The sequence below is a fragment of the Eleutherodactylus coqui genome, chromosome 2, assembly GCF_035609145.1.
Source record: "Eleutherodactylus coqui strain aEleCoq1 chromosome 2, aEleCoq1.hap1, whole genome shotgun sequence".
In the NCBI taxonomy this organism is placed as follows: domain Eukaryota; kingdom Metazoa; phylum Chordata; class Amphibia; order Anura; family Eleutherodactylidae; genus Eleutherodactylus; species Eleutherodactylus coqui.
In genome coordinates this window covers 268,924,959-268,943,673 of record NC_089838.1, presented here as the reverse complement: position 1 = coordinate 268,943,673, position 18,715 = coordinate 268,924,959, and the positions used below count along the sequence as shown (strand labels likewise).

The window sequence follows — 18,715 nt, the reverse complement described above, 5'->3', positions numbered from 1 at the left end:
CTCAAAACAGGATTGCTGAAATTCTTTATCATGGCAATGAGACAGACAATACCCAGGTTCTGGAAGCAGAATGTAGATATACCCAGGGGTGCCTGGGTAGAGGCGATGGATGAGATTAAGCGCATGGAGGGGTTTAGGCTCGAGGACAACGAGGCGGGATATGAGGGTTTCTACTGCATGTGGGCAGTCTGGACAGATATCAGGAACACTCCCATATTTACTAGATGGCTACAAGATGGCACATGTGGGTGAATCGATCAAATTGCCTACAGAGGTGCCGGCTCAGGAGTCGTTACCTGGACTACCCCCCCTCCCCTCCTTCCTTTTTTTCCCTGACCTATTCCTTCTCTATAAATGTGACTTATGTTATGTAGTTTGTTATGCTATTGGGTATGAACATAATGTTTCCAATTGGGGCTTATACTACCCAGGAAAGCCTATTTTGATAAAGTTTAACAATGTTGTGGATTATCTCATGATATGCTGTGCACACGATGTTAATGGAAAAACCAATAAAAACTTATCGAACACAAAACCCGCGGCGAAATGCACGGGTTTTGAAGCTGCGCTTTTCAGGTGGAAATCCTGTGGTCTTTTAGTGCAGCCAAACCGCAGGAATTCTGCTAGAAATCCGCCCCGTGTAAATCCAGCCTTAGGCCACTCTCACACACTGCTTTTTACCGCTATTTACGCAGCGTCCTGAGCGCCATACTAACTGCGGTACAACACTCCTATTGATTTTAATGCGATTACTCAAACCTGTGCTCGAACACTGCGTTCCTGTTCTATTTTTGTTTATTTAACATGCCTCCTCACCCAACACAATGATGGGGTGTATTAAAAAGCACTGTCAAACACTGTACCATGCATTCAAAAATGCCGCTCAAAATTGCGGTAAAAATACCACGATTTCAAGCTGCGTTTTCTGAACACGTGTAAGAGTGAACTTAGGGTGTATTCTTGTTTCTGTTGTACTTTTGAACCACAATTAAGAAAAACACATTTAAAAAAAACTGCATGCGGTATTCAAAGACTACGTACATTATTAAGAAACTGCATACACTATAAAAAACTGCATGTGTTTTTGATGCGTTTAAAAAAAAAAAAAAAACTAAAGTTTTTCCAATATGCTTCCAGAATAAAGTAAACAGATGGAAATATTTGACAGTGTGTTTGCACATATTTGAGATATTGCAGTTGAAAACGTGAAAAAAATAACAATTGTTTTCAAAATTTTCCACTTTTTGGAGCTTTTAGGCTGGGTTCACACTGGGCGTATTCCCGCCGGAAATCCCGCGGTTTGGCCGCAGCGAAAACTGCGAGATTTCCTCCGGGAGAACTGCCGCGGAAAAACCATAGAGGAGAGCGCGGCCGCGGGGGAAAGAAAAGATAAATAGTCATGCTGCATCTTCCAGCCTGACTTACCGGATTGGCTGTCCCGTGTGGACGAGATTTCCACATGGCTGGCTAATTCCGAGATTAGCGGCCGCAGGCGGATTTGCCGCGGCGAAATTCCGCGCAGAATTTCTGCGACAAATCCGCCCTGTGTGAACCCAGCCTTAATAAGTATATACAAATTCTATTGGTCTATTTTTACCACCTAAATGAAGTATAATATGTGAGTTATTCTATGTTAACCCCTTAGTGACCAAGCCTGTTTGCGCCTTAATGACCGGGCCAAATTTTGGAAATCTGACATGTCACTTTTTAGATGGAATAACACCGTAAAGGTTTTGCATATTCAAGTGATTCTGACATTGTTTCTTTGCCACATATTGTACTTCCTTTAGGTGGTGAAAATAGACAGAATTTGTGTATATTTATTAAAAGCACCAAAATTGGGAAAATTGTTTTACATTTCCAAGTGCAAAAATAATATAGAAATTTTTGATAAGATATATATTTCCATCTGTTTACTTTATTCTGAGCGCACATTGGAAAAATTTTAGTTTTTTTTCACCATTTAGGAGACGTACAAATTTAACATTAATTATTAACATTTTGAGGAAAACTTTATTTTCCTGCACCAAGCCAAGATGGCAAAGGCGTTAAAATGATAGATACCCCACAAATGCCCCTATTTTAAAAACTACACCCCTTAATGTATTCACTGAGGTGGCCAGGGGTATTTTGACCCAAAGTTTCTTTTCAGGAATTAATGAAATTTAGACAAGAAAAAATGACATTTCATATTTTTGCAAATATGTAATTTTAAACACAGGAATTTTTTTCTATTGTGCACATGAAATTGTGGCCCTAATCTTCTGTCCGTATGTACAACGGGGCCCAAACCCAAAAGGAGCAGCCGGTGGCATTCACATCAGACATTTTGCTTGAAGGCATTTTAGGCTCCTTTGCACACTTGTAAACCCCTTGAGTGGCCAAAACACGGAGGACCCCCACAAATGTCATCATTTTGGAAACTAGACCTCTTAACGAATTAATCTAGGGGTGTACTGCGTATTTTGACCCCACAGTTTTTGAATGAATCGAAGCAAAGCAGAAGGAAAAAATTATGATTTTCGTTTTTTTGGCAATTGTGTAATTTAAAAAATAGCATACATAGGAATGAAGACTTTCACCCCAAAATGGATACCCCCGTTTGTCCCGTGTTCAGAAACATACCCATTTTGGCCCTAATCTTCTGTCTGAATGCGCAACGGGGCCCAAACTGAACGGAGCATCAAACTTTAACTGTCTTTTAACTTTTACGTGATCGTCATTATCCATTGCCATGGGCAACAAGGACCGCCTTACTGGTAGACAGTTTTGCTAAATGAGACCCAAAAAGTTTTATTCTGCCGTAGTTGTCGCTAGGGAAATATGAGACTAAATGGCTGTCAATGATGTGTCCTTGATTATCACATCTACCAGTCTGTTATAAGTATGCAACCCCAGTTTCAAACAGAATTAGATGAAGATTAACCCAGAGGGCATACAATTTGTAATTGTTACTCCATTTTTGAGGAAAAAGGTTGCATCTGTAAGCAAAAATCATCCAGCTAAGCATGGGAACAGTGGAGTGCGTCCGAGCAGGTTCCACATGACGTCCTCAGAAAACCACCATTAGAGCAGGTGGAGAACTGGACATCCCACAGCCAACTGTGCGGAAGATTCTGTGCCAACGTTTGCAAAGTTGGAACAGGAAATCCAAAGTTTCATCTCCCAACAGGACTAGGTACCCCCCATTTTCACAAGTCAGAGGTGAGCTCAAGACGTGGGCCACCCTTACCACCCACCAAGCATGACCTGCGAGTATACATTACAGAAGCCATTGCATCAGTCAATCGTGATCTGCTACAACATGTATGGCAGGAACATGACTACAGGCTCTCTATGTGTCGAGTGACAAAGAGGACTCACATTGAACACCTCTGATGTGGAGAACATTTTTGATGGTGTGCAACAAAACTTTATGAGTTTCTGTTTCCATCAATATCAAATTTATGCATCTGAGTGTCATTAAACGGGAGTTACGAGGGGTTCAAATCAGGAAGATCATTTATAGTATTATAGATACACATATAGCACTGTGCAAAAGTTTTAGGCCGGTGTGGAAAAATTTCTGCAAAGAAAGAATTTTTGTCAAGAATAGAAGGCATCTGGTTGACTCAAAATTGTTTCTGCAGTAGGATAACGACCCCAAACATCCAGCCAATGTCATTAAGAACTATCTTCAGTGTAAAGAAGAACAAAGAGTCCTGGAAGTGTCTGGCATTACACGAAGAGACCGAATGATATGAGCACATCTACATCCACAGAACATCTGTTGTTTGACAAAACCTCCCTGATGAATTCCTTCAAAAACTGTGTGCAAGTGTTCCTAGAAGAACTGATACTGTTTTGAAGGCAAAGAGTAGTCACACCAAATACTGATGTGATTAGTTTTCTCTTTTGTGCAGTCACTTTGCATTTTGTTAATTAACAAAAAACTATTATTAAACACTTCTATGCTTGAAAGCATTCTTAGGGCTTATTCAGACAAGGCTCATTTTGACGCTGAGTAGATGCATCAAAAAAAGCGCATGTAAAAGAACCCATGGATTCCAATGGGTTCTTTCAGATGAATGATTTTTTGACGCAAGGAAAAAATCACGCGTCAAAAGGCACATCTTTTTGACGTAGAGATTCTTCTTTGTCAAAAGAAAGGACATGTCCTTTTTTTGACGGCACAGCGACTGCGGCTCCTATAGACTCCTATGAGAGCCATCCAGAAAAGAGAGGGTTGTGGGGGTGGGGGGAGGATAGGTAGGGGGAGCGGCACACTCGCTAATAGCAGCCGCAACGTGTTTGTGGCTGCTATTCGTCAACCTAATTTAATGCTCAGATAGCTGCGCTGTTAAATAGATAGATAGATAGATAGATAGATAGATAGATAGATAGATAGATAGATATTAGATGGATAGATAAAGAGAGAGAGAGAGAGATAGCTATTAGATAGATAGATAGATAGATAGATAGATAGATATTAGATGGATAGATATGAGATAGATAGATAGATAGAGAGAGAGAGAGAGAGAGAGAGATAGATAGATAGATAGATAGATAGATAGATAGATAGATAGCTATTAGATAGATAGATAGATGGATAGATATGAGATAGATAGATAGATAAATAGATAGCTATTAGATAGATAGATAGATAGATAGATAGATAGATAGATAGATAGATAGATAGATAGATAGATATTAGATGGATAGATATGAGATAGATAGAGAGATAGAGAGAGAGAGAGAGAGAGAGATAGATAGATAGATAGATAGATAGATAGATAGATATGAGATAGATAGATGGATAGATAGATAAATAAATAGCTATTAGATAGATAGATAGATAGATAGATAGATATTAGATGGATAGATAGATATTAGATGGATAGATATGAGATAGATAAATAGATAGCTATTAGATAGATAGATATTAGATGGATAGATATGAGATAGATAGATAGATAGATAGAGAGATAGATAGATAGATAGAGAGATAGATAGATAGATATTAGATGGATAGATAGATATTAGATGGATAGATATGAGATAGATAGATAGATAGCTAGATATGAATTGACAGATATAGAAGAAAGATATAGAATATGCATGAAAAATAGAGATAAAAGAAACAGAAGATAGGTGATATATAGAGGGTAGATACAGATAGATAGATATATAGATAGAAAAGGTGAGAGAATATATATATATATATATATATATATATATATATATATATATAAGAGAAAGGATAGATAGATATGAGATAGATAGACTGTATAGCCCCTATTATACTCCTCCATTGACTACACATATCATATATCGTATATATCACACTTTCCCATATATAGTTATTTTTTTCCCAAGAGCATAATAAGAATCAGGAAAAGCCCCCAATTTCCTTCCGTTCCCTAGACTTCCATGTGTACAGGACTTTGCATCCTTCCCAGGTACAAACTTATATCCCCTCTGCAGGCTGCGATCGTGTAGGGCGGCACTAGGACCGGGCGGCGGCCGCCCCGGGTGGAGGAGGTGCAGCTCCAGTAATAGGAGCTCCAGCGCAGTCCGTTATATGGCATCATATAGGCAGGGAGCAGCTCCACTACCTCTCCCTATGGGACTATGAGCAGCCTCATCATGCAGCCCGTCTCAGACCTGTGAAGAAGGAGCCAGGCTGGTACTTTATAGGGCACTTGTGCCATGCTCATTGGAAGGGGCACTACGCTCACAGCTGCATAGGATGGGCTGATAGGTACCCCTGCCTGTCATCATGCTTGGATTCAGGACCCCCAGTTGCCCCTTAGTTGTGTTATTATTATCCCTCCTGTGCCTTATAGGATGGAGCCAGTCCTGTCCTGTCCTCATTCACAGCTGCAAATGTGTGGTGGAGCGCCCCAAACCCGGGATGGGCACCTCCTCTGCCCCCAGGAAGAAAGTCATCTGTACCAATGAGGATCTGTTGGAGGTGCCCGATCCTGCCCTGCTGCCCAACAAGACTGGCACCCTGTAAGTAGTGACTGTGCATGACTGTAACTAGCTGGATTAGGAGGTCAGTGACAAGGTCTAATTGATTGGGAGTTGTCAGATGTCACTGGAGCAGTGAGAGTGACAGGGGGAAAACTTTCTTGAAGTTGCAAAACTTTTTTACTCTTTGTGTAGAAGTCAGTGGAAATGTCCTTGTGTGCCAGTGTCACATTTCATTGATTTCTACAAGTATTTACTGGGCACTGCCATATGTACAAAGTCACACAATAGCGTGCCATCCGCAAACGCCACTGTCGTGAGACGGCTATAGGTGGCCGCTATCCTGCAGATGGAGTTATAACCTAATGTATGGACTACAGTGCAGTATAATGGAGGCTGTGTAGCTGGATACTGGATCATAGGCATTTCGGTAATTTTCAGGTATATACAGTGCTGGATTTAAGAGACAGGCAGGTAGGCTCAGTTCACACTTGCATTGGGGCATTCTGTTTTACTGATCCGTCATGGGAATAGGAAAAACGAAATATCAGACGTGTACAGATCCATCTGATGGCAAGAACAAACAGCGCCTTATGGATCCCAGGTGATTATAAATGTGTCCGCTTCCAACGTGCTGCACGGCATTTCCCTGGAAAGAAGCCGCGTGTCTTGGATTTTGCGCCAGATCTGTGGTCTGAATGGAGCCTCCGATGCAGATGTGAACAGAGCCTGACAGATGTAGCAAACGTTAACCCAACGCTGATAACTTGCTGCAACAAGCTATCTCAACACAACAAAAGCTATTGGAAAGGCAAAAAGGGTTCAGTGTCAGTTTATGTAATGCGTTCAGGGATTTTTCACACAGGCATTTTTTTTTTCTGTTCTTAGAAATCAAACCGTTTTTCTGCGCGATTTTCACCGGTTTTGCATCCAATTTTTACATATGTAAAAAAACGCATGATGGGCTTCGCACTCTTCCTGGTACTGTACGTTTTTTTAATGTTACCACTGTTACATGTGATAAAAATGGATCGCAATCGCATCAAATAAGTGTGAAATAATAGGCTTTATGTCCGTCCAATTGAGGTCCGATTCTTACAGATAGAAAATTGGACGGAAAACTCGTTCTTGTGAATATAGCCTAGGTGTCAAGTCAAGCTGTGCCAAGTTAAAAACTTTGCTACATCTGTAGGTCAGAGCAGGAGAGAGAGTAGGCAGCCACTCTCAGGATTTACATAGTTAGTGCTCCTAGAAATGTGATGCTGGCGCTGTACGCCACTTTTTGATTATTTTAATTGATCTCTATGGAATTTCTTATTGTCTGGCTGATGATAAGAACAAAGTGACTCCTAGAGAGTTGTAATTGGCTATTGAAGTGTACAGCAATTTGTCTACCTCAGATAGATAGATACCATGTTTCCCCCAAAATAAGACTCTGTCTTATATTTATTTTTGCCCCAAAAGAGGTTCTAGGTCTTATTTTCAGGGAGGTCTTATTATACTTACCTAGCAGTCTTGGTTAAGATCCCTCCTGCTGCTCTCCGGAGCTCTGGCACTGAACCACGGTATTGATTGGCTATGATTAGTTCTTCGATCTCTGTTCAGCCAATCAATGCACTGCTCGATGAACTAAATACAGCCATCGCATTGGTTCATCAAGCGCTGCATTGATTGGCTTAGCAGCACTTAAGAACCAATCAGAGCCATCGCTTCCTGGAGGTGGGCTTTATGAATCCCGTAACCAAGAAGTGATCTACTGTGGGTGAACGAAGACTGCAGGATGCTTAGTGAAGCTGTGGACAGCAGCAGGAGGGCCCAGATTGAGCCTGCTATGTAAGTATTCCTTTTTTTTAATGTAATGCTGCTAGGGCTTATTTTTGGGGTTGGGCTTATATTTCAAGCCTTTCATGAAAATCCTGAAAACTCAGGACAGGGCTTATTTTCAGGGTAGGTCTTATTTTGGGGGAAGCAGGGTAGATAAGAGATAGATAAACATTAGATAGATAAATAGAGAGATATGAGATAGAGATTAGATAGATAGGTAATAGATAGATAGATATGATATAGATAGAAGATAGATAGATATGAGCAGGTAGATAGAGATTAGATAGCTAAATATTAGATAGATATGGGATAGATATTAGATAGATACTGACAAAAGATTTGAAACATTGGCTACCTGACTACCGTACTAGAATTTGCCGTATATACATTGACAATAGCGAGTCAACCCTGAGATTCTTTGATTGCAAGTACGGTATCAGTCTGAGTTTCTCCAACCAATATCGCACTTGCCTGTGTGAATTCAGCCGTACCATAGATATTGCTATGGGGTAACGGAGAACAAGACTGGCGCTAACAGCTTCTGAGTTTGTGATATCGAAACAACTATGTTTAATCATTGGATATCCCCAGCACGTCTTTTATGTCATTTGTAGGCACCTCATTATCTCAACAGATGTCTTTTTTTAAAACATTCAAACAATGAAAAGCTCTCCAACTCGCTAATAGATATTGAGGGTTATTTATCATGAGGGCTGTTGTTAACACCAGTCTTCTGACAGCTTATTTTCCTTCTCCAGTTTAAAAATGCAACAAATCCATCAAATGTTGCACAATGTTGATACATTTGTTGCATCTCTAAATATATCTGGAGTTGTGGAGTTACTTTATACTAAACACAGCTACTGGAGTTACATTGTGACAAATTTAGCAAAAAGTTACATGTCATAAATCTGTCTAAAAACCTCACTCTACTCAAAGAGCGCCCCCTTTTCTAGACACTTTGGAAAAGTGGAGTGAGAGGTGTAACATCTGTTCTTTTTGGCGCAAAGCAATATTAAATTTGTCTAATTTGATTTGTGCCAAAAAAAGTTGCAACTTATACCAGAATTCTGCTACAGCACTTGTAATCAATGTGTCCCCTTTGTCACTACTTGTAAGACTTCTGCTTGCTGTCAGTGAATCAGAACATTCACTATTTACATTTAGAAACTAAAAAAAAAACACTTTTCTGCAGTTGAATTCTGTCTAGGCCAGGGGTGTCAAACGCATTTTCAATGAGGGCCACATCAGCATTATGGTTGCTTACGAAAGGCTGATTGTAATTTTAAGACTGTATTTTAAAGGATTCATTAAAAAGCAAGAGGGGAGAGGAGAACAGACAGACCAGAACAAGGTTCTGGACCAGAAAAATTGGGGCACAAGTCCCTCAACACAGACACTTGACTAAACTGCCAGGCAGTCAAGAGAAAAGGGAAACTCATGGGAGTTAGCAAAAACTGGTAAAAGTTTCCATAGAATGGAGCCCTTGATCGCTGGGTTAAGCAGCAGCATAATACAACGACCTCTCTGATCCGTACTGCAGGCTCACAGGATGTGGGCACCAAACATGTCAGTGTAGAAGTAAGGCTGCAAATGAGGCCAAATGTGCCAGAAGGTCTTCCCGTTATAGCTCAGGACCTTCCAATCTAGAAGGGATCTACTGCATTCAGACCTCGCTGGCCACATTAAGTGACGTGATTGGCAGGATTGGTCCGGTGACCTTGAGTTTGACATATGTGGTCTAGGCAATTCTGTGGCAATCCTATGGCTTACCTTTGGAGCATCTGAATTAGGGTCCTGTGTGATTCACCCACTTGAATATACACTATCCGACCAAAAGTTATTAGACTCCTAAGCAAGAATCAAAAGTAGTTTGCCTGAGTCTGTTGTGCCAACAGTTAGGTACAGTGGAGGCTCCCTTAGATGTTTTATGTGGCATGGTCTTTGGTCCGTTGGTTGTAGTGACTAAAACCATGACATTCTAGACAAGAATGTGCTGCCGACAATGAGGTAATACTCTGGGTATAGTCAGAAATACATCCAGTGAGACAACACAAATTCTATGCTGTTTTACGCTGGTGTGGGGATATGGATGTTCCACATTTGGACTGGCTGCACAGAGTCCTGACCTGAACCCTATTAAACATTTTTGGGATGCATGGAACATCAGGCCAGGAAATATGAACAGTGTCCATTTTTTTTGAGAGACCTCGCCAGATATTTGCAGGATGGATAGAGGGATATTCCAGTTGAAGTGTATCAGACATTAGTAGAAAGTATGCCATTTAGAGTATGTCATTGGGGCCAAAGAAGCCCCACTAAGTATTACCATATGGAAATAAATACTGCTTTTGATTCTTGCTCAGATGTACAATTACTTTCGGTAGGGTAGTCTGTATACACAAAGGTGTATATAGACTACCCTATAAAGGTAGCTATGTATGGATGAATTTTATATATTTAGTTGTAAATGTGGTTATTGGTCCAGCAAGTGGTGTGGAGATATCTCTCAGGAGGGACATTCCTGAATTTGGCTGCACTGTAATCAATAGCATGCAAGAAACTGGAATTCATTGTTATAAATACTAGCTGACACGATGTTTGTGTACTTGTATACACATGGTCAGCACATGCTTTTATCCTGTACCAGAGGTAGGAAAATTGTGACTCTCAAGCTGCAAGCACCAGAATTATTTGACAACCAGCTGGAACTTGGTTTCCAACAGCTGGAGTTTCACATGTCGGGTAATCAGGTTCTATATACAGTGTTATTAATTGTATGTGCGATAGATGAAGAAGAATGATCGACTTATGGCGGCTGTCCGTGAATGGATAAATATAGATCAAATTACGCTGCTATATTCTCCTCTGTAAAGTTATAATATCTTCATACTTGCTGCTGAATAAAGACGCATAGTGGCTGCGAGCTGAAGGGACCTACAAGATCCCTTCTACCCAGACAGCCAAAGTGCTCATTGCTTGAGGCTTTGATTACAGCAGATTGTGTTTCCCACCATTGATATCTTTTATCGCTCAGCCCCTTTAATAAACTTGGGGGGATGTTAGATGTTAATGAGCCAATGTAAAGCAGATCTGTCATCAGCAGCTTGTTGATGGTTTCCAGGTATCAACCAAAGATTTTTGCAGCCCTTATAGAATAAAAATGAATTGAAAAATAAGTGAAAAGGGAATTGCTACATATCACTTTTCTTATCTTACCGAGATTACAGCTAAAAGTGAAAAACTTTGAATAGTCTTATCTGTAATCTGGTATGAACTCAATAAGACTGGTTTTACATTGCCATGCAACATCTCCCACAAGTCACTTTGCAATGTCCTTCAAGCCATGAGTTTAGAGTTTCCCTTTGTGGGAACTGAAGTTGCAAGCAACCTTACAACTATTACAAAATTTTGAATACAGTCAAAGTTTATGTGAATGTCAATAAACTTGTTTTCCATAGGGAAACATTAGCATTGTTGAGGATTCAGCACAACCATGTATTACATGGTTGCTGTTACATCTCCGCCGGACCTCAAAGACCTCATCTGGATCGGACATATGGGTAGTCCTATAAAGGACAAACATACAGACAAGTAATAAATGCTGAGATCAGAACTATATATAATGGAGCAAAAATTGGGAAAGAGAAATCTCAGCCTAGCATACTAATATGAGGAAATCCTGCCTCAAAGCAGGGCGACGACGGCCTCATGTCTGGAACCTAGGGGCTACCTAGGTGATGACAAGGGACGTGACAATTGATAGATGTAAATAACAATTGGCTCGGCAATATTAGGTTGGGCTTACATGTATTCCGTATGCAGATTTTGAGCACGGTATATGCTGTACCAATCTCCCATTAGGTGGCCATGTTGCCCCTCACAGAAATTGCGCAAAAAAATGCATACACCTAGATCATGCATGGGCATTGGCGGTGCACAGAAAAAGACATTGCATGCTTGCTGCATGTATCCCACAGGCGGCATGCAGCGAATTATGGCCGTCTGAACCCGGCCTTAGAAAACAAATGTCATTAACCCAAACAATAAGAATAAACACCAGGACCTATCTGAAAATCAGATGACATCAGGAGGATGCCGACCAAACTGGAACTCCACCATGAAGATGAATAACCGGCACTCTCTGAGAGGAGGATCTTGAATAAATGTACTACAATAATGTCTGATTGCCTAGCTAGGGGAACACCAACCGATCAACCCCATACCGACAGATTGTGCGTTCATGATAGTGCTGAATGCCAAGGTGCACGTGCCAACTCTGTGGACTCATGGACCGGGGCTGAAGTCATGATGTTACCCTGGTCGCACATCGCTGGTACGCCACAACAGTTGGCCATTGTAATACCTTATTTCTCCAGTAGCGGTCACTGCAGGAAATTTATGAAGCAACCTGAAGCTTCCCCTGACTGATCACCGTAGGTGCCAAATCCGCAACAATCATCTGATCCCCCTAGGTTCTTTTAAAAAGGCGTAGACCAAATTAAAAAAACAGTTTAAGGTCTCATTTGACTTCATCCAGGCATTATGATAGGATAGGCATCACAATTCTGTGGGCTGATTCTCACTAACAATTGATATGTCTGTGATCAGATTATTGTGGACATTTCTATAAACATCTGAAGTGTAGATGTATTCTTATCTGACCTCTCCAGAGTATCCAGGATTACAGGCTGTAGGGTTGACCTCCATGGCTTGTTGTGTTTCTTTATCACGCTCTTGCCTACAGAGCTTCTGTTTTCTTTGCCGTTATCTGTGGAGACTTTCTTGTGTTCCTCTTGTTCGCACTTGTTGGAATATTTGTGATTTCCTTTCTGTGAATATAATTTCCTTATCTAGTTTACCCTAAAATAATCGTAGACTAACTTTACGGAGGCCAAATAGGATGCTGTCTGAGCTGTAGGGTCCCCGTCAAAGTTAGCAGTACAAGTTAGCCACATCCAGTAGCTGCAGATATTTGGCTTTGATGTCTTCTGCAAGTTTGGATTTTTTGTTACAAAGTTCTCCAATATACTTCAATGGGCTGGGAAATTTCAATTCTGAAGGCTGCAGAACTGTGAATGCAGCTCTGGGTTATAATGCAGACTACTACTACTCAGCATTAGTATGATATAAAGCAATGCATGCTTAGAAGCTTCTCTACTTTATGAAGATTATGTCTACATTGAAACAGTGGACTTCAACGATAAAACCTTAGGGCCCTAGGTAAATTAGAAGGAGCATGCAACCAGCGAGGAGGTAGGGATCCTCTATCATTCAGTTGACATGTATTTACACCCAACAATAATTGGGTGGTATCAATCGTTCGTTGGACCATAACCGCTCCTCTTGTCACCCTTCTGTCACTGCTTTCTGTTCAACAAATCATTACGACGCCTATTTACACAAAAGGATTTGAGGCAGATGAACCATGATTTTTAGGTCCACATGAAAGATCCGATCTGCGATAACCTAGCAATTTATCACTAATTGTTTAGTCTCTGTGTGAGTTTACGCCTAACAATTATCATGCAAACCACTTGATCTAATGATTATTTGTAGGATAATTGTGGTATGTAAAAGGGCCCTTGGATTGCTTGTTGCCCCACTGATGCCTAAGACAAAGGGCCGCTTGGGAAAACTGAGCGTCTGTTGTCTGACCAGTATGACCATGGAGAGGTAGCATAGAGTAGAGATTGAGTGTGTCCGCTCTATCAGAGATAAGGAAACAGCAGAATGAGAGCACTTGACAATTTCCTTACCTCTTCTAGAGTTTTTGTTGGGTGGCCAGTGCCATACAACACAATGGTAAGAACCTATCATGGACCTGTAGGCTCCCTTTGTGCATCTATATCTGAGTTCTGCAACCTTTTGTGCCATGTGAGCTACATTCAACTTTGATGGTTGAGAGCCACATTACACTAAAAAAATTGGAGCTGTACTGTATATTAAAGAGGTTGACTTCCATTGCCTATCCACAGGATAGATGATAAAGTCTGATCGGTGCTGACAAGACCCCCACCAATCCCAAGAACAGGGATCCAGTGATCTTCTCTTCCATTACTGTCGGCTGTTTGCACGTACGCCAATGGAGTGGCAATTCCTTTCAGTAGGGCTTATGGAAATAGTCAAATACAAGATCTTGGCTATCTACGTCAGTCTCGCTGAAGATGAATAGAGCAGCACTGTGTATGCAAAACCGCTACTCCATTCAATCTCCTCACTGAGGGGGATGCATTCAGCCCATGGTAAGGAGGGAGGACATGGGACCCCTGTTCTCTGCATTGGTGGGGATCTCAGTGGTGAGACCGCTACCAATCAGACTTTTTATCACCTAGCCTTTAGATAGATGATAAAAGTTGATCTTGGTGCAACACCTTTAGGCCTCCTTCACACGGGCTACAAAATCTAGCTACAAAACGCATGTATGTGAAGCTCATGGTTTCCAATGGGTTCTTTCACATGAGATGTTTTGTAGCCTGAAAGAACCCATTGGAAACCATCGGCTTCACATACATGACTTTTGTAGCGAGATTTTGTTGCCCGTGTGAAAGAGGCCTTTAAGTGTAGAGAAACAAGAAATCTTGAATTTGCCAAAATTTGCTGGTCAAAATTTCACCGTGCTATTAAAGGCATTTTCCAGGCAAATATTATTGATGACCTATCCTAGTTGATTGGCTGGGGTTCGATACTTGGGACCCTGGCAGATCAATTGATCAGCCGCCCGCTAACAACACCACAAATAAACAAGGGTCGGAGCAGAAACAGATGCTCTGACCGCTGTGTAGTGGCCGGCACTTGTAACTGCAGGCACAGCTCTGCTTGAAATCAATGGGATATCAATGGTGTATATGATGTTGCCACTATAGTGCTGATTTAGACAACCATAGAATTCTGAAATGCTACAGGCGATCCATGCTTTCTACATCAGCCGCTTCTTATTATGCTGCCTGATGTATGGATGGGGCGCGCTCTGCAGATAGGTGCAGTAAGGCTATGTGTGACACATCCAGGCTTACAAAAACGCAAGTGTTTCCAGATGTTGGAGAACAGAGTCCACCAATGTGCCTTGTGTGAGCGAGTGAAATTCTAAACCATGGGGGGAGAACGTCTCATTATAGAAGTATAAAATGAGTATCAGTCTTTTCTCGTGCTGAAGTCTTGGACAGAGATCTGTTTGTATCCGCCATGTCAGAAGTGACTTCCCAGACGCCAACCAGGATTTCTGTTTCAGTGAAGCTTAAGATGACTTTATGGTCCAGCTAAGAGGACGCTTAAAAACATATGACCAGAACTCGGGCATTGTGATTGTAGGCCACTAGTAAGAGAGAACGATGTCATATAATGGATAGCGGATGCGGGATCATACAGGTTTGGCTTGTTTAAAAGCAGGATTCACTCATTGCAGTACAAAGTATGAGTGCTCCTTCACACGAGCATATGCACAATTGCCCACGCTTTAGTACAACGTATTTGCGCTATGAACAAGGTAGATTTCTGCGCGTATCAATGTATTTTACTGTCCTTTTTGCGCACGCAGGCAGGATTTTTTGCACACCGGACACTACCATGCACCGATTTAAAAGGCTATTTAGCCTAATGAGGTCCAAATTTTTTTTTTTTTTTATGGAATTGCACAGTTTATTACACATTTGCCAACGCAATGAGCACACATCAGTACACCTTCCATAGATTTCTATGGGAACCCTTGGTGCACAAATGAGCATGCTGCGTTTTCTTCCATGCGCACAAAATGCATACACAAAAAGGAAGTGAGGACGGACCCATTGAAATCAATGAGTTCTGTTCTCTGCGCGCAAATATGTCCGGGTGAAGCCACCCTAAAACAGAGCCTTTCTTCTGGCAAGTTCCGAACAATGTGCCAACTACTGATGTTCAATAACATTGTCAGCCATAGATACCCCCTTAAAGTAACCCTCCAGTTTCGACACAAAATTGTGTCCCGGGACTGGAGGGTTAGGGAGTACATTACCTGCACTTGTTTTTCTCTGCTAGTCTTCTGATCTGCAAATTTCAATTCCTGTTTTCGGTGGTCCAAGATGGCTAAAGTAAATTTTCTAACTACCTAATACATACTGTGCACTGCTCTCTGATTGGCCAGTGCCGATGACATAAGCAGCTCTGGCCAATCAGAGAGCAGGTATAGGCATTAGTAGTCTAACACTACCAGTGCACTGTGGGGATTAGGTAATTTTGAGATTGCCATCTTGGATGGCTGAAAATGGGTGGATCAGAGGGACGGCAGAGGAGAACAACTGAAGGGTCACTTTAACTGTGTGCTAGCCACAAATCCTCCCATAGTAGTATGTCTGCCAGATGTCCTCTTATCTGCACAGCCCTAGATTTTCCCATAAAAATGTGTCCTTCAAAAAGACCCCATAAGTGTGTCCACCATTAATGCCCCATAACAGTGTGTCCACCACATAGAGTGCTGATTGTTCATTAGCTGCTTGCAGACAAATAGTACATAGAGAGGATCTCCATGCAAATTCGTTCGTAAGTTGTTCAAATGTGACTTTCCAGTAGACGACCTTTGATCCACCAACATCTATTTTTTTAGTAAGCTGAAACGACTAGCGACTTATCGCTCGTCACCCTGTTGGTGGCCGTGTCTACGCTGAACGACTATCATTTAAATTTGCTCTTTTTTGAATACTTATTCAGCTGATAGTCGTCCTGTGTAAAGTTACCTTATCTTTACGTTACTGGAATTCCTTTAAGACGGCTTCAGACGACTGTATTTGCGTGCATTTTTTGTGCGCTTAAATTTACGTGAGCAATGCGCAGAGAATAGCTACAAGGGGGGGTCCGCTACATCTAGAGGAAAGAAGGTTTCTACACCAACATAGAAGGGGGTTCTTTACTGTAAGAGCAGTGAGACTATGGAACTATCTGCCTTTTTCCCCCTAAATGAGGAAAATTGTCTTCTACTTCCTTGTTTTTTTTTGCCTTCCTCTGGATCAACATTGGGGGGTAATAGGCTGAACTGGATGCACACATGAGCCTCATGTGGGGCAGAATTTTAAGGCAGCAGAAATGCAGTCCTAAGCTCTTGCTCAAGACCTGAAGGTTGCAAGTTCCATCCCAGCATGGTTCAGGTAGCCAGTTCAAGGTTGACTCAGCCTTTCATCCTTCCGAGGTCGGTAAAATGAGTACCCAGCTTGGTTGGGGGGGTAATAAATAAATTACCTGAAAGCTGCAGAATAAGTCGGCGCTATACAAATAACAAGATTTATTTAACAGCAAGATTTATATGTCTTTTTTCAGCCTTACATACTATGTTAGCATTGATGTCAATGGGTTTGCTCTCATTAATATTTATTGTGTGTGCATTTCGTGCGTGCCCCAAAAAATAGGTCCTGCTCTATCTTTCTGTATATTGCACAGCCAAAGTCCCCATAGAAGTCTATGGGAGGTTCACAAATACACACGCAAATGCACAATATGCTGGGGGTGGGGCATGGACATGGGGGTGTTGTGCGTTCGCGTAAACATGCCTGAGTGTGCAAGAAGTAAAGTACTATTCACTGTTGCACGTGCAAATCTACCTCGTTCGCTGTGCAAATGTGTGTACAGTTGCGTATATGCTCACGCGAAGCCGCCCATTATTAATCTTCTCCATTCCGATCAGTACTTACCTCATGGTGTCCTCCGGGGCTACAGAGAATTTCAAATTTCCCACAGTTCCTCTACCAATCTGTCAGCAGACACCGGCCGTTTTCCAATGCATTGACAGCCTGCAGTCCGCCTTAAATAGCAGCCTGCAGTCTGCCACCCTACCAGCAGGTTATTATGGGAATGCTCCCGCCTAAAGGGAGAGACTCCAATGACAACATTAAATTATGGGCTTTCTGTTTACACAATCCTCTACATGTTCTTTAAAGTTCTTCCAAGGTGGAGCTTCACTTTAAATATAATCATGGTTTAGTTTTCATTGGGAACGCTCCACAATTAATACTCAAGACTGGGAATTTATGTAAGCTGATTTATGTTGGCAAATCTTAACTGAAAATGTGCAGCCTTGCAATTCCCTTGTACTTTTCTGATGTGGAAACCCAGCATGCAATTTACTATGAACATTTTGCATTTAATCCTCCGTCAGCATCTCTTTCCTCCAAAACATAGTCATGTTATTTCAGCGTTTTAGCATTGATGACTTTTCCTCATGTTGTTCTGTAAATGGGAAATAGTTCTTAAACTAGTGAAGACATATGAAGGTACCATATCAAGTGGAGTGGGAACTTAATGTGCTTTACAAATAGTTTATTGCTTCCAGGTCAAGGGTTAGGTTGGAGAGGGTGAAGAACTGAAGTATGTACAGCTGTTATGGTGGAAGTGGCTGAACATATCTATAGGGGAATGTCTATGGGTAGAACCTTCCATCCATCTTTACATGAAAGTTAGCAGCATGAGGGAACATTTACATAAGCTCCAGTTTGGTGGTGGGTTTTGTCATCAGCCTTAGAAAATATTTCATTTCTATGAAGAACTTTACAAGTTATTTGCCCCTTCTTTTGCTCTCTGTAGCATCTAAGTTGAGGAAGGGTCATATGGTGGGTTGGTAACTGTGAGGTCACCTATATCATCCAATTTTTTTATTTACTAGAAAGGTTGCATGGAGGGTAGGCTTATGCACTTTTTGTTGTCCTCTCCTCAAAAAAAGTGTTTTTTAGGGTTTGTAATAAATTAGTAAGTTAGTGGAAATTGCTTGGTATAGTGTAGGAATTGACATGACTTATTTTATGGGTAGGTGCCCCATGGGTAGTAAACTATGACAGATGGGTTTTGTGCTAACAGAGATTTGTATGGACTGTAGAAAGGAGTGGTAGGAATTAGGAAGACCAAGAGACCAAGGAGGACATACTTAATTTACCTTTAGCTTGTAGCGGTGAAGTCCATTTGGTAGAACAGTGCATTATGA

At 41.4% G+C, this 18,715-nt stretch overlaps 1 protein-coding gene across 1 annotated transcript in view; it reads left to right on the top strand.

Moving 5' to 3' along the window:
* Positions 1-5,576: 5,576 nt before the first annotated feature.
* Positions 5,577-18,715, top strand: part of ADGRA2 (adhesion G protein-coupled receptor A2) — a 199,712-nt gene continuing 186,573 nt past the window's right edge. The window contains exon 1 of the mRNA XM_066592997.1: positions 5,577-5,994. Within this exon, the coding sequence (XP_066449094.1) occupies positions 5,759-5,994 (236 nt within the window). The 5' untranslated portion in view covers positions 5,577-5,758. The remainder of the gene's footprint in view (positions 5,995-18,715) is intronic.